The sequence below is a fragment of the Trachinotus anak genome, unplaced genomic scaffold, assembly GCF_046630095.1.
Source record: "Trachinotus anak isolate AG129_WGS33_773 ecotype Australia unplaced genomic scaffold, CSIRO_AGI_Tana_v1 ptg000024l, whole genome shotgun sequence".
NCBI lineage: Eukaryota > Metazoa > Chordata > Actinopteri > Carangiformes > Carangidae > Trachinotus > Trachinotus anak.
Window position 1 is genome coordinate 8,644,377 of NW_027273875.1, and position 15,707 is coordinate 8,660,083.

Below are 15,707 nucleotides of genomic sequence, written 5' to 3' on the forward strand. Positions count from 1 at the left end.
CTTCTTTCATCTGATTGCTTTTGTATGAGCCAATCACTTCAGGACATCAGACCCCTCTTCACAGTGATGTTGAATTCTATAACGTATTCATCTTTTTGCCATCTTTCTCCTCACAGAACAAAATGTGAACAATTATTTGCTGTCCAGAATCCATGCTGGAGGTCTGCTATTATCTGCATAGACTTCCGCTGACATTGCTCAGAGAGACTCTGAACAGATGCTAATTAGAGGAAAATTATTCTATTCTCAGAATTTGGTTGTGTCGTACCAAGAGGACAAATTATTGACTTTCTAGAAATCATTCATTAAGGAAATAGGTTGGATTAGGACTCCAATATAGAGACCTTAAAGCAATGTACACAAGAATAACATCTTAGTGTGTTATACAATGTGGTGCTACCTATCCACACTGGTTTCTTGTAGGCGATTATTCATAATGGCCAGAGCCCCCACACCACCAGAGAATCCATTCTGATGGCCGTAGCTCTGCCGTGGGCCCTGATGAGCTGTTTCACTCAGCTGCTTCTGCAGCAGTGCCAGAGACACCTTATTGGACACCATGAACTCATTGACAGAGATCATCTCTCCCGACAGACGACGCCCCACATATACCCCGTCAGCCACTGCACCTGCATCTGTCTCACTGTCACACACCGTCTCCACCGAGCCGTCTGTGTAGCGGTGTCTTCCTGCAGGGCAGTGGGATGACATAGGCTGCACAGTGTTGCGTTTTAAGCGTTTTTGCCGGAGGTGTGCGGGCAGGCGCCTCTGGTTGGGATTTTTGTTTTGGAGGCAGGGGCAGCAGAGCCCCCAGCAGCCAGGTGTAGAGCAAGAGCAGAGCTGATGCTGCCCCGAGCAGACCAGCTTACCCAGAATCCAGTTCAGAGTTTGTTTGATGACAATAGAAATGACATTGAAAAGTGAGTAGATACAACATACTCCCATTAAAATGAAAAGGCAGTTCCCGAGCCGGTAGGCTTCCTGGGACTCATACTGCTGTCTCTGACTGCTCACCAAGTCCCCGAAGCCGATGGTGCTGAAGGCCACGAAGCAGAAGTAGAGGGAGTCCACGTAGCTCCAGTTCTCCATGGAGCTGTACAGGGTGGAGGCACTGCACGCAATCACAATTGATGCTACTCCCAGGATCAGCATAACATAATAGACTGATGGTTTCCAGCCTTCCAGGCTGTCTTCTTCACCAGATGTTTCCTCTCTGCTTGACATCACCCCAACCCCGCCACACCTCAGCCGCCGCTCATGACACCAGCGCATGATGTAGGCCAGCATCGTGATGATCCTCTCCAGGAAGAGGTTAAAGAAGAGGATGGTGGCAGCACAGCCAATGAGACCGTAGAAGATCAAGAATATTTTTCCAGCTATGGTTGCTGGTGTGGTCATGCCAAAGCCTTGAGAGAACAAATGCAAAATAAAAAGTTCAAAGGTCATGGTTCACAAACAGTACTGTTATCGGGTTAGTATCTCATAAGCAATATGTAAGAAATTCTGAGCAATCAAGACTTACCAATAGTGGAGACCACAGTGCCCACAAAGTAGAAAGCTCCAGAAAAGTCCCAGCGGGGCCTCAACGCGTCCACTCTGATCCCAGCTCCATTCGCCTCCTCATACTGCCTCAGCAGAGTTTGAAGGGCACCCAGGTTGACCCTGTATCTCTGAGTGAAGTTGTCCAGCTGCTGTTTCCAGAGGCGGCGGGCACGCAGCTCAAAGGGATGCTCCAGGGCTGAGAAGATGGCCGCCCCACATAACAAGTAGAGCAGGATGAGCCCGGCCAGCAGGCAGAAACGGGCGTTGTCTTCATTCATGGGCGCCCTGGGGCAGCAGCAGCCACCAGCAGCCCTCCTCTGAGCCATGAGCACAGCAGCAGCGCAGATACACCACTGCAACAACATGCACCGCTTCTGCCAGCGCTGCCAAGTTACACACTCACACTCTGTGTTACATGCATCACTCGCATGCACTTGATATATGAAACACTTTTAGTTTACATGCACAGTGATACATGTGGCTCTAAAATTACATCAGGATTGAAGAACATCTCTTGATGGATGTTACTGAGGGCTGCTTTGATTGTTTAGAGGAAAATTGATGCATCTGAAGACAATAACCTGTGACATAACAAAAAACACATATATTAGCAGTGTGTTCACTAAAATGTTAATATTCTATCATAATTGTACTTTGCACAACTATATATGCTTTATTCTTCCCCTTATTAATATAAAATGAATTCAACCACATAAATCTGAATGAAAACATAAGAAGCTTTGGTTAAATCATTATATCATGAAGACAATCATGATAAGAAAACACTACATTCATGAAAACATTTTAGTCAGCAGCAGTGTATGATATGTAATCCACACATAGATCAAACTGATTAATTAAAAATAAGTTTTAAAAAAAAACACTTAGTACCTTGTCTCACTGACAGCAGCGTCCGTTGCCTGAGCGTAGCTGGTCCGCTGTGCTCGATCCATGGATCTGCTGAACAATGGCCAGCGAGAGGAAGCCTCTTGAGTTTTCTTGTGCAAACTGAGAGGCTGTCTGATGTTTCATCTGTCAAACACTGACATCATCATTCCCTTGCTCACACCCTCCGCCTTTGAGCACACCCTGATTGGTGGAGAAGTCTCTTCATTTTAAAAGCACTGTCCTTTTTTCTCAAGCCTTCATCACACCTCAATTTAACTTAACACGTGACAAAAGGTTTGCTGTAATTAACGGGTCCCTTAATCAATCAGTTGTGCTTAAGTGGCAAAAACACTAGACAAGCGTCATGTGACCAGAAGCTCATCAGCTGGATGAATATGAGTGGCGGGTTAAGACCAGATGTTGCCCCTCTCTCTTTACCTTGAGCAAGGCACTGAACTCAAAACTGCCCCAGTGGGATCTGCTCTGTAGCCAGCATATCAGACTGTAGTTGAACTGTGTAGCTTCCAGCTCCTCTGAGAGGGCTTTTTGTTGTTGCTGCAGACTGTGTGGGAGGATTTGTTGAGCATGACTTTCAGTTTCTCTGTCTGTTCATCCCTTTAATCTTGTCTGATGCTGCAGGCGAGGGCAGGGGTTCCTTCTGCCTGCTGTCTGAAGGCTGAGTGACAGGAGAGGACAGGTGTGGAAGACAGAGTGCACATCTGCCTTCATCTCATCAATCGAGTTTGATTCATATCCTCATCTGACCATGTCAAGGTATCAGCTGCTGGAGCGACAAACCAATGTTATCAGAAAATCTGAAATCAATCAGAAAATTTGGCTAACAGCTTATAATGGCATGAGCTCTAGTTCCTGCATTGTTGAATGAATAAAAGTAGAAACACTGTGTTGTAATATTATTCCTTATTGTTCTGATTAGCAATGCATCAAATAATGTTTATCTACTAGTGCTGCCTTTTGGTTTGTTTTGAAACAATAAGTCTACAGCATGCTAGCAGCCGTGTGAGGCTCTATTTAGGCATAACTGAGCTACATGCTTAAGTCAGCATGCTAACATGCTCACAATGACAATGCTAACATGCTGATGTTTATGGGGTATGGCATTTACCATTTTCATTATCTTAATGTATCGTGCTACCATTTGTTTATTTTCAGTAAACAAGAGCTAGAGCTGAGATTTGTTGATCGGTTGATGGCCCTGGTTTCACTCTAATTTGAACCTCGTGGCCGCGCTACAGGAAAAGTCAGGAGATCATAATTTTGTTGGACCACGGAAAACAACCTGCCTATAGGCCTAATGGTCAGATCTAATAACATCATGTGTAGTTGGACTACCACATAGCTTGATAGTGAAACCCATTTAAGTCTCAAAATGAAGTGTTTTTCTTAACAGTGTAATTTCACAATTTGTGAACTTTGACATTTTAATGCATCAAGTCCTGTAAGGATCGAACTGGGTTTTGTGTGGCAGTAACTCTGAGTTTAAGACACATTTCTTGACCTTGATCTTGCATGTAATCCTAACTCTGGTGCTTAAATAGTGAAACTATGTCACATGTAATATGCCACTTGACAGTTGATGGAGACTGCTCTTATTTCTGCAGACCAAAATATCATATTTATGTTAATTATTATATATTTAAATGAAGCATTTAAACATTATTGAGTGGTGATTTTAATTAATTGGGCAAACAAATAAGTTTTAAAAAATGCAGAAAATAACAGTCAGCTTCATAGTATTATAGTTTTAGCACCATTTTAATGACATAGTGTGACATTTAAACTTATCATATCCAGCCAGAGAGTGTGGCCATGTTTCTAGCTTGTACTTTCTAGCGCCATGTGTTTCCTGAAATAATGAGGGAGTCACCTCAAGAGTGCGGGGTCGGGCATGTCCTGCTGAGGCTGGAGACTGTGATTGTGTTTTGCTGTGGTGTAGTGCAGGTGAATGTAGGTCTGAACAATAGTCACAGGGGATATACCATACAAGGCTCAGATTGTGCAGAGATCCCATAAATCACCAATAATTTTTGCAATATTTATTGGTAGTGTAATCAACATTTTTACACTCTCATAATTTTGTTCATTACTGTATTTTCCCATAGAGTTCATTCCACCAAGTCTGACAATACAATCATTTCAGGAGCTACTCCATCTGTAGTCATCTATTACAGAGTGATGAACAAAGTTTGAGAGTGGATTTTCACGCATTCTTAACGTTGCATTCAGGTCAGTGGCAGCATGTTGGCTAGAATATCAATGAGGTTGTCCAGACCCCACAGGTAGCCATCTTCTCGATTGCCCTCTGCCCAGGGAGTGCGGTGGTCCAGTGTGAGGTGTGGCGGCAAGGCCACTGTCTTTCCAAAGTCAATCATCCAGACGCCTGTTCTGCCTGTCCAGTCGTGCACAAACAGTAAGGAACTGCCCACAACCTGCAGAGAAACAGCTGTTAACAAAAATGACAAACGCACTATATCATCAGCCTAAGCCTGCCTACACCAGCCTGCAAAATCAGGCTCAACAACACATCATTCATTACCGGTTTAGCTCTTTCGAAACAAGATTTGTATGCATTCTCCTTTACAGTCACAAAATCTTATTGATCACATCTAAAACACTGTTCATCAAAACTATCACACCGCTAACCTCATGAGTTCTGAAGAAGTCGGACGCCTCCAAGACCTGCCGCAACTGTTTCAGCTGTCTCAGATAACCCCACTGAAGGGAAAGACACAGGAATTACAAAAAGAGGAAGTAGCAGCAGAAGTAAACAAAGTCAGTGAAGGTTACACTCACCACAATGTGTGTACTGGACTCAACAAAGTTGTCAAGTGCCTCCATCACTTGCTCTCTGCTTTTGGTTCTTTTGAAGTTTGTGTGACATTCTTCATTTGCCTTCTGCACAAGAAGAGTACAGATTACAGCACTGGGGAGAATACAGCATTTGTAGCTGTTAGTCAATAAAATAAAAAAATTATTGGTGCAAAAAAACAAACTGCAAACTTTCAAAGACTGTCAGCCTAGAAGCATGTATTCCCTACGTATCAAGATGGATCAGTGACCTGACACAGCCATCTTTGATGAGCTTACCCTGAATCCTTCGATGCGGAACCCCAGAGCTGTTGTGGAGCTCAGCGTCTCCCTCCACTGCATGTACCTGGTTTTCAGCACTGCCTTCTGAGCTCGCTCCTGAACCGTTGGGGCGTCTGGGTCCACAGCCACCATCTTCTCATACATGTCGTTACGAGGCTGGGGCCGTTCTCGGGCCATGTGCAGCTCCTCTTCGAGATATGTGCTGTGAAGGACAGTGCCTCATCATCTTTATTGTGACTGGAGCATATCAATTGTAGCAATGACTGAAAAATAAAGCTTTACAGAGGAACACATTCCTTTAGCATAGGAACAAATTGTATCATTTCAAATGTAAAATATGCTAATTTGTCAAGTTTTTAGAAATAATGAAGATTTCTTTTCTCTGTGTTTGACAAATACAAGTACATTAACAAACTATTAAATTTAAATGTGTTTTATGTTATATTTCAGTCTGAATAAAACAGTTTGAGCCCAACCTGAGTCTCTATGAATACGTTATTGGCTTATTTAAACAGGTGTGTTTTTCTGCTTATTTTATCACTAAATGATTGTGTTCCTTTTATGTAGTTTTTGATATTTGGGTTATATAAAAAACTACAAGGCCTTCTTTGAGGATTAGTCCTGCACTATATTTCTCCTCCTCTGAACTTTTTTGAAAAAAAAAAACCCAAAACAAAACAATTAACTGCTCTTAGTGGCAAAAACTGCCCCGTTGAAACTTACCGGCTGCCTATCTTGCAGTCCATGATGGCAGGTGTGATGAAATGGGTCAGCAAGTTATCCATCATGTTGTAATCCTGCTTGTCCCACTGCACCACACCGTGGTAGGCTGGGACAAAGGGCCTCAAGATGTCCTTCATCAGCCTGAGGTAGCATTGTTGCTCCCTCTTACAAAACCTCTTCAGCAGTGTACCATAATCCCCAACATGAAAGCTCCCTGTGAGGACAAGCAAGGAAAAGAAGAATCAGAGGAGTGGACACACAAGACATGTTAAAAATCTCATTGTGAATATTTTTTTTTAATCAGAATTAGACTCACTGAGGAGCAGCCTGAAAGACAAGTGAGGCCAGATAAACAAACCTGCATGTCCAACCACTTGCAGCCACTGCTGAGGTTTCTTGGGAGTCATAGGAACGAGAGACGAAGTCCCGCGACTTTTGTGTTTCTTCCATGCAGAACTCTGCATGTGAAGACAGAAAAATAACCTCAGTCGGTCATTCCTCAGCACACACACACTCCAGGTCACACTCCTGTGCTGTCTGTGTTTTTCTGCGTCTTTACGGACAGGCAGCAAGGACCTCAGACTTCAGACTCAGTCACTCAACTTTTTGCCTTATGGGTGAACAATGTCTCCATGGAAACAGCCTTTCATTAAGACCGAGTGAAGACTTGCAGAAGACAGGGTCGGCTCTGGTGTTACGCAACAGGTTTATCAAACATTTACAGGGAACCCTTGTTTTCTACTGAAGACTGCTATTAACCACTTAACCGCACAGCTGAAAACACAAGTGATGACAATTATCAGCATGGAAAGGTTCAAAAATATGCACTATAGTGTTAAAGCAGCTGTGTCGGAGAAAAACAGCTTCACAAGTATGAAGAGGTTTTGGTTCTGCTGGTTCATCCGATATTTATAAATTAAATACATTGTATGGTTTGAGTGAGAAACTGAAAGGCATCACACAAACATTTTATGGAGCAAATGATTAATTAACGGGAAAAACAAAAGGTAGGTCAAATGATAATAAAAATATCATTATTTGCAGCTGTAAAAGGTATCATGTTATATGAATACCTGCAGAATACAATGTGCAACAGCCATTAAAGGCATCATATCATTTATTGTTTATAGGACAGAAGTAGTTTTTGGCTTTTCTGGGGTAGATCAATACACACAGACGACATAAAAACACATGGACATTAAAATTAACATGAGGATATCAAATGTCAAAGGCAAAACAAAACAACAAGATGGACAGCAGGACAATGATGGAAATATTTCTTATAGGTGGCAGGTCATACAAAAGAGCATTATTCAAGCTGAGTTAGAATATGCTATCATAACATACCATGGGAGTTGCTGCATTGGAAAATAACCACTACACAACAATTTTAACTTACTTTATTTCTTACTTTAATTATTACTTTTAACTCTCCTGTATTTATTTAATAACTTGAGCTATTAGACTGTAGTTACTTTGCAGATTAAGGTGTTACATCCACAACATATGATCAGTTTGTAAAATATGATGCACTCTCAGAGATGAAACTATCCAAAAGCACATACAGCAGTTGAAGTTCTGTGCCACGTCGACCAACTACAACAGTAAAATACTGCTTACAAATTAATTGCAGTATTATCAGTGATGATATTTCTATGAGTCAGTTTTGGAAGTGTATGACTTCTCTTTATAATGAAGCATTTACATTGTTATATTGTTACTTTTGCTTAAATAAAGCATATTTCTTCTGCGGGTGGGAAGATACAACATACAACATACTGATACTACTAAGACTTGTTTTGAATATTAGTGTTAATAGGATTGATACTAAAAGTGGATCCATCACATATTAGATCCCATAGATCACATATTGTGTTTGAACAAGCATGTGAGTATTTAACCCTATAATGCCAAATGCATCAAATTTGATACAAGCATTTCTGAGACCTATTGCATCACCTTATGGTAAAAACTTCACTCAAAACCCTCTTGTGTCCAATCTGATACTTGTCTTCCAACCCCTGGTGGATCCCTTTATCACTACAGCAATTCAAACACAGCACATGGGACAATCCAGGTTGGCCACCTTCAGATAGTTCCCAACTCACTGGATCAAGGTCAAGAAAATTGCGATTTTTACGATTTTCCAGTGACATTTTCTTAGAAATTTTTAGTAATATTCTAACATGAACACTTAGTCTGCTGAAGCAAGTTATAATTACATAATTTTTTGCATTTTAGTATGTAGTAAAATCGTGTATAAAATTTGGAAAAACCTATATGCAAATAATTTTTTGTAATTTTTTTTTTTTTCAAATTTTGTGAAAGGGCTAAATAAAGGTTCCTGATTCAAGAAATCAGAATTTTCTGTCCATTATTTCTGGGGTCAGGCATTACAGGGTTAACAGAGAATAGTAAAAATAAATTCTTCCTGTTTATCCGAGGTAGCCTGTTAATAAAGCATTCACCTCATCAATCATGACACATTTCTCTCCCTGACGTGACAGCACTTTAACTAGTTTTAACACCAAAGCGTAAATAAAACCACCTCCAGCTTCTTTTACCACACTGTTGATTTGCAGCTCATCTCGTCCCCCGGCGCTAACGCTGCGGTGGACGCAGTGCTCGGCCCGGCCTGCAGGGGGCAGCGCTGCGCCTCAGAGGCCGGGAGCCTGCCTCCAACCCCGGCAGAGGAAGAGGCAGCGGAGACGGCGCAAAGGGACGAAGAAGAATTTAACGGTTCCCGGTTGTTGAACCGCTGCACCCTCCACGGTGCCGGTGGCTTACGGACCAATTTGGGATCGAGAGGACCGCCGTCCAGAGGCTCGTCTGTTTCACCGACTCCACCGCGATGTGTTTCCCACCGGCAGCCGTGTGCTAACGACCGACCCCCGGGGATCGTCACCGCAGTCAAAGGTGATGTTAACGTGTTTTTGTTTGGCGATTACTCGCACACCGAGTAACGTAGCGGGGTTCACACACACCGACAGTTTGCTCGGCTGGCGGAGAGACGTATTTACTAAGTTTCCCGGCACTAACTAAAGACGGTCCCCGCTAGCTAACCTCAGCTAATGTCGGCGGTGCCGGAGCGGAGGTGTCCCCTCGCTAGCTGACCCACTAACAGCAAAGAGGAAGATAACACGGTGCTTTCTCACAAGAGACGACCCTCAAACTGAAGCCTCACGGCAGCTAAACGAGCAACCACCCCACCGTGTTCAGGGTTTTTTGTTGTTTTTTGGCTGTGGACAGTGAGAGACACAGATTAGATGTCAGCTCTCTCACTCGCACACGGGAGAAAGTGAAGTCAAGCGCGAAATCTCAACAGCGTCGCGGTGCATCAGAGGATCATTTCATCACTCACCCCCGTGGAAACTGCTGGGTCCTGGACATATGAAACGACCCATCCACCAGAACTTTTTGCTCATTTACAAACGATGGCACCTTTGAACATGTACCCGGCCTGCTCGCCACCGCCCCCCGCGGTGTGTTTTGGTGAAGACAGAGTTTGAGGTGAAACATTAGAGCAAGCCAGAAGAGTGATGTGTCAAATTTAAAATAACTTCTACACCCCAGTGTTGTGTCGAGAAACAATATCTATAGCTAGATTCATTCATTCAGACATCCCTCCTATAGTGGCTGCTATACCCCCCATGCTCTACGTTTTTCCCGGATAGATTTTTATGATGCTGACAAAGAAAGCATGTAATAGTGCAAGTCTGCACAAACAAAGACAAATATAATGCACATTGTTGGTTAAATGAGAAAGTGTTAAGCTGGTTCACTGCTCAGCGATGCGGCTTCGGGTTATGAAACCAGTAACTCTGCTCCACAGACCACAGTTGTCTCCATTCAGATTTCTCCTGTGAACCTCTTTAAACCATTGGGACTCAGGTTCAGTTTGTCCAGATTTATCAGGAGGACAAGCGAACTAAATCCCAAACCCCCACCACACTAAGAGTCAACATGTGCTGAGCTCCCCTGTTTTCTGCAGAACAGAACTTACCAAGGCTTCCCAAGCTGTTGAAATCTACTTTTCTTAGTCAAAATGCCCACTAACATTATGCAGCTGTATTTTCCAGTTGCTTGTGATTCATAGAAATCAACAATTTCTTCTGCACAGATAGGGAGCAATGGAGGAGGGCTCCGAGGTGATGGAGGATATTGTATTTCGAGGGGTGGAGTTTTCTGTGAAGATGGAGGTGGACAAGGGTTCGCTGATGGTCGAAATCTCTGACTCAATGACAGCGGATCAGTGGAGGGGAGAATTTGATCCAGCATGTAAGTGGCACAAATTTATCATTGTCTAATTGCAGATAGTTCCACTCACACAATTTAAATGTAATTATTTATTTATTTATTTTCAGACATTGAGGACCTCACTCGGAAAACTGGTAACTTCAAGCAGTTTCCCATTTTCTGTAGCATGTTGGAATCGGCTGTTAGAAAGGTACGTTTGAAGGTGAACTCATGTAGATAGAATAAAATAATGTGGAGCTGGTAGAAATACATATAAAGTCAGTAGAAGGATGTGAACACACACACACACACACACACACATATTCGCTCTAGGCAGTGTGAGCTGAGGCGAGACTCATTCATTCGAGTTCAGTGTTTCCACTTGAGCGAAAAATGCACAGTTGTCCCGAGCTGTCTTGTTCCCTTTCTCCTTTTCATTAACGTGCAGGAGCAGGGGCTAAAAGGAGAGAGGGCCTGGAGGAAAACAATTGGAATTATGGGTACAGTGAGAAGTCAGTCTCCACTGAACTATATATACAAGCACAGCAAACACACACAAAAACACACAACCTTTTGTGTGTGCTGTCTGTCAGGCTGTTTGTAACACACAGACCAGAAAAACACTCGAGCAGTCAAATTGTGCAAAGACAGTGTCAGTGAGGCAGAGATTTCCCTCCCATTGTACCTGAATGTGACTTAATATCACATTAGATGCATGATTCTATTAAGAGAAAAATACATAACTATCATCTTTGTGTATTTTAATAGAGTAGGCATATAAAAAAATATTTTACATGTTTTTTTTGTTTCTCAAGTTGATGACCATGATTTTTTTTTTTGATTTTTTTTTTTCAAATTCTGATGTTGCATAGCTAATTTGAGCTTTTTCTGCAGATGAGTGATTCTGTTACACTTGACCTGTTGACCTACGCCGACCTGGAGCTGCTACGTAACAGAAAAGCAGGAGTGGTTAGTCGTCCTCGCGGCCATCAGCAGTCGTCTGCTCTCACTGCCAAAAGATACCTAATCCTCATATACACTGTGGAGTTTGACAGGTTTGTGTCTCCGTGGCAACGTTTACATATTCGCGTCAGATAACTTTGTTGGATTAAGCCCTCTTTTGACCACAGATTTAGTTTGTGAATATTCCGGTTGTGTCAGTGGTAATAACTGGTCTGATTTGCTGGCTGTTTTGTATTTGTAGGATACACTACCCTCTACCCCTGCCTTATGTGGGTAAGCCTGACCCAGCTGCCCTGCAGAAGGAAATCAGAGCGCTCAGGGCTGAGCTCAGCGCACTCACCTCTCATGGAGTTGACAAATCTGCAGAACTAGAAATACAGCGGCTACGAGCAGAGTAGGTTGTATTAAATCTTCATCACTGACCGTGACCAAGAAGAAGGGCTGTGGGAATTTATTTTTTTTTAAAGTGTCTTCTGTTGCTTTAAAGGCTGGCTCTGGTGAAAGAAGAGAAGGAGGCCATGGCCAAAGTTCTGGAGCGACTGCAGATGACTGCAAGTGGTTCCACATCTGGGCGAGACGACTCTAGGGTTAGAGATGTGGTTAGGACGCTGGAGGAACAGCTCGTCAAGGAGAGAGCCAAAAGTCAGCGCTCGGCAAGCAAGAGGTGCCAGGAGCAGCGGCTCCTAATGGAGCAGGTGCAGGACCTCTTCTGCTTCTCACAGTTGTCAGCTGAAAAAGATTGATGTTGTTTTCTTTGTTACTCAGCTGGTTCTAATTTCTTCCTCCCTGTGCTGGCTAGTTGGAAGAACTGAGAGCATCAGAGTGTGCTCTCCGTGTTCGCGTCAAGAGTCTCACCAGTGAACTGGCGTTACTACGGAGAGGGTTAGACACTCTAAGCGTGTACTATATCTTTACTTTCTCTCTCTTTCATCCATTCACATAAATGTGAACTAAGCATTTAAAGACGGAATCTATTTACCGACTTAGTGCACACCCTCTTTGTGTTTCTGCAGCAGAGTGACCCCTGTGTCCGGTCACATCAGCTCTCGAGTTGATGGGGAAATCTATCGCTCTCTCTCCCGTGAGAGGAGATCGGGGTACGGGGCGGTCAGGGCTCGCTCGGGCTCCAGAGAACGCATACAGGACAGAGTGCAAAGGTCAGATGAAAGAGGAAGAAGAGCAGATTCCTCGGGACCACGTGCTCGCATACCCAGGCCGTCACCCTCTCCCACTGGTACTGTCTTTTTTTTTTCTTTTCATTTTTTAAAGAGAATTCATCAGTTGTCAACCGCAATGGTAAAATTAAATGATTGTGAATTTTTTTTTTTTTCCCCCACTGTTATCGTCCAGGGTCGCGGGTACCACGCTTTGATCCAACTGCGTACATCCAGGACAGACAACGCAGACAGAAAGAGACAGAACTCAAAAAGTTGGTTTCTGTTACTTTTCCTTTGACAGTATATCAGTCTTTAATACTGTAGCTGGTTGGGTCAGTGGTTGTAACCCTGTTTTCTGTGTTAGACAGAGGAAGGTGCGAAGGGATATGCTGACGTCACCCATCGTCCCTGAGAGGGGGCGTTCGCGCTCCAGAGAAGCCTATCCTCAGATGGCCCGGTCTGGCAGCAGAGGCAGGAGTTTATCTGTGGAGCGGAGAGGGAGCAGGAACTCCTCTGAAAGCTCGTTAGTGGACATGGATGAAATGGCCAAAACTCTGTTCAGGTGATGGAATTACCTCTCACAGGTTTTGTGAAGTATCTGTTGTTTCAGCTGATTATTTTAACATCTGTTTTTCTGTGTGCACAGAGGAAGAAAACAGACTTACAATGGGCCCAATGTGGTGAGTGACATGGTAACTCATGTAACACTGTTTGTTTGTTTATTTGAAAGATGAGGCTGAGAGGGCGGCCCGGTAGTCGAGCGGTTGGGGCGCATACCACGTGAGCGCAAGACGCTCTTGGCAGGCAGTCACCGGTTCGACTCCCGGCCGGCCCGACTCTTTCTTGCATGTCATTCCCCTCTCTCTACCCCCTTTCCTGTCAGTCTCCACTGTTCTATAATAAAGGCACAACAAGAAAAAAGATGAGGCTGAGGTTATTTTACATGTCTTACAGTCAACAAATCCCATGAGACCAAGAACAACAATGTGTCAGTTCATCTCTCAGTACTGTCTGACTTCACAACTCTTATACTTCATTTTTTGAAGTCTCTGTAATTTCCTAAAACTTCTGGGCACTGTTTTGTTTTTTTTACAAGAAAAATATTCAAAAATGAGTAAATCATGCATTTGGAGACTATTTTCAGTCCTGGATTAATACACGTTTGGTGCATAGTGAGTATTTACAGCAGGAGGTTTGGGATTGAGTTGGAAATAACTACAGTGCCATGTTTGTTGAAAATGCATAGACAACAATAGAGCTTCCTGGCACAGAGGAATACATATCAGACTTTGGCAACACAGCGAGGACTCGCCAGTAAGTCATTGTTGGTTTGGTATTGTCATGGAATTTGTTGACAGTAAGAAAATACAGGATATCACCAGATTTATTCTTTAATGTGCAAATTATGTGTTTCCAGCCAAGAGGGGGTCTTTTAACCAGGAAGCCATTGTGCAGTACTCCAACACACAGAATGAAAGACAAAGGTGATTCATGAAAGCCTGTTTTACACTTTTGTTGTAATAAAATGTTTTAAACTGGGAAAAATATCTAGCCACCACACGACATCTGAACATATCTCTGTCTCCGTTTACAGAGAGCTCTATAGATACAGGTGCCGAGCTGTCGGAGATTGATGCCAGGCTGCAGGCGCTTCAGGAGTACATGAGGGACCTGGATACAGGACACTAGTACAGCTTGGAGCTTCAGCTGAGGAACAGATCAAGCTTCAAACGTGAGCAATGGATTTAGCTGTTCATACGTGTTCATGTAAGACACTCCCGGGACTTCAGGAAACTACAGCCATCACTGTGAAGGACTACTTTTTATGGACTGAAATTATTTTTTTTTAAATATACCAAGCTTTTATTAATAACTTAAAATGTGACTGTGTCTGAGTGTAGTGTTATCCTTTCTTTTTAACACCCCATCAAACCAACAATATAGTTATTTTAATTAATTGTTTGGATTCAAGTGTCAGAGAAAAATATCAAAATGTCCCCCCCGTTTCCCATATCCCAGTGTGACATCTTAAAATTGCTTTTGTCTGAAAAAAACAGACCAAAACCCAAACGTGTGTAATTTACAATTATATGAAACAAGGAAAGCAACTAATTCTGACATTTAAAAATCTGAAACAATCGTCAATTTTCAAAATTGTTGGCAATTAATTTTATTGAGTTTTCTCCATGTGTGCATAATCTCTACGTTTCAAAACACTACCACCAAATGTCCATGGGTGCACATGTGATTACATTAACATGTTAACCACAGACTGTTGAACCTGTGATGGACTCGTTTCTTCGGCCCAGTGCATGCTGGGACACACTCCAACTCCTGTACCCAGAAACACAGTTACCTCATAGGTGAAATGAGTGACTGCATTCTGCATTTCACCACATGGTTTGGTGGTTAAATAGCATTCCTGTCGAAGTCTGCATTTTCCATATATGTGGTTTAATTTTCACATTGAACTCATTATCAGTTCATTTAAAATAATATAATTTATATCATTATGACCTTTAACCTTTAACTGATGCACTAAGTGGACCTAATTTTCCTTTTGAGGTTTTATCCCAGACTGAAAGATAAAAGATCTTTAATTGTGGACAACATTTGTGTAAGAGGGCAGTACCCATAAAAGATAACTTCATAGTGATCGTGCATGCAAGTGTAAGAACACTGGCACCTTTTATGATGGTGAACCTTTTTAAAGAAACTGCTTTATGTGTATGTGCACAAAGACTGTTGCCCAAATTTATTCCCATCTAATGTCTTTTATACCACTTAAAATGTAATTTATAAGAAAGGCGTCCTCTGTGGAAGGTTTTTTTTTTAAACATATGACCCTTTCCAGGCCTGTATAATTTTGTACGAACTGCTTTCCTTTGCACTAGTGTCGGCTGAAGTGGAGCCAGAGGGAAACCTTGAAGGGGTTCCACCACTGCAGCTGGCTTGGTTTCATTAATTAACAAATAAACTGAGCATGGAGCTTCCCTCTCAGGGGAGCAACTCAATGTCTGAACAGCTGCTCCCTTTCTGCTGGGATACTTGTGAGGGAGACACAATCCCTTATGTTGATTTATGTCA

The 15,707-nt window shown here is 42.7% G+C and overlaps 3 protein-coding genes across 13 annotated transcripts; 1 reads left to right on the forward strand and 2 right to left on the reverse strand.

Annotated features, from left to right (window-relative positions):
- Nucleotides 1-396: 396 nt before the first annotated feature.
- On the reverse strand, nt 397-2,090 carry kcnk12l (potassium channel, subfamily K, member 12 like). Of its 4 annotated transcripts, none has more exons than XM_071461558.1 (3): nt 1,523-2,090; nt 862-1,406; nt 397-714 (listed from the first exon to the last, which is right to left on the reverse strand). In XM_071461558.1, exons 1-3 carry the CDS (start codon nt 1,905-1,907, stop codon nt 397-399), a joined length of 1,248 nt encoding a protein of 415 aa, XP_071317659.1. In that variant the 5' UTR covers nt 1,908-2,090. The 4 variants fall into 4 exon arrangements, with proteins under 4 accessions (XP_071317659.1, XP_071317656.1, XP_071317655.1 ...); XM_071461555.1 differs by having other exon boundaries at nt 397-768; XM_071461554.1 differs by having other exon boundaries at nt 397-643; nt 719-1,406.
- Nucleotides 2,091-4,472: 2,382 nt separating this feature from the next.
- On the reverse strand, nt 4,473-9,668 carry itpkca (inositol-trisphosphate 3-kinase Ca). Its single transcript, XM_071461607.1, has 8 exons — nt 9,626-9,668; nt 8,834-9,141; nt 6,623-6,722; nt 6,265-6,478; nt 5,539-5,743; nt 5,245-5,346; nt 5,095-5,166; nt 4,473-4,880 (listed from the first exon to the last, which is right to left on the reverse strand). Exons 1-8 carry the CDS (start codon nt 9,666-9,668, stop codon nt 4,674-4,676), a joined length of 1,251 nt encoding a protein of 416 aa, XP_071317708.1. The 3' UTR covers nt 4,473-4,673.
- On the forward strand, nt 9,039-15,634 carry ccdc61 (coiled-coil domain containing 61). Of its 8 annotated transcripts, none has more exons than XM_071460429.1 (13): nt 9,039-9,180; nt 10,385-10,542; nt 10,629-10,711; nt 11,395-11,555; nt 11,705-11,857; nt 11,951-12,158; nt 12,263-12,363; nt 12,477-12,697; nt 12,814-12,892; nt 12,985-13,182; nt 13,267-13,300; nt 14,038-14,104; nt 14,215-15,634. In XM_071460429.1, the coding sequence occupies exons 2-13, from the start codon at nt 10,395-10,397 to the stop codon at nt 14,307-14,309; spliced, it is 1,548 nt and encodes a 515-aa protein (XP_071316530.1). In that variant the 5' UTR covers nt 9,039-9,180; nt 10,385-10,394; the 3' UTR covers nt 14,310-15,634. The 8 variants fall into 8 exon arrangements, with proteins under 8 accessions (XP_071316530.1, XP_071316535.1, XP_071316536.1 ...); XM_071460434.1 differs by having other exon boundaries at nt 12,480-12,697; XM_071460435.1 differs by having other exon boundaries at nt 12,263-12,345.
- The last annotated feature ends 73 nt before the right edge of the window (nt 15,635-15,707 follow it).

Excerpts from the sequence above, each read along its gene's own strand:
- kcnk12l (XM_071461553.1), bottom strand. The coding sequence starts at position 1,907 with ATGTTGTTGCAGTGGTGTATCTGCGCTGCTGCTGTGCTCATGGCTCAG. Across the intron at positions 1,407-1,522 it reads CACTGTGGTCTCCACTATTG|GCTTTGGCATGACCACACCA; the intron begins GTAAGTCTTGAT and ends TGTTCTCTCAAG.
- itpkca (XM_071461607.1), bottom strand. The coding sequence starts at position 9,668 with ATGGGTCGTTTCATATGTCCAGGACCCAGCAGTTTCCACGGGG. Across the intron at positions 6,723-8,833 it reads AGATGAGCTGCAAATCAACA|AGTTCTGCATGGAAGAAACA; the intron begins GTGTGGTAAAAG and ends CTTCACATGCAG. Across the intron at positions 5,744-6,264 it reads GACTGCAAGATAGGCAGCCG|CACATATCTCGAAGAGGAGC; the intron begins GTAAGTTTCAAC and ends TGTCCTTCACAG.
- ccdc61 (XM_071460429.1), top strand. The coding sequence starts at position 10,395 with ATGGAGGAGGGCTCCGAGGTGATGGAGGATATTGTATTTCGAGGGGTG. Across the intron at positions 10,543-10,628 it reads GGGAGAATTTGATCCAGCAT|ACATTGAGGACCTCACTCGG; the intron begins GTAAGTGGCACA and ends ATTTATTTTCAG. Across the intron at positions 12,364-12,476 it reads GGGTTAGACACTCTAAGCGT|CAGAGTGACCCCTGTGTCCG; the intron begins GTACTATATCTT and ends GTGTTTCTGCAG.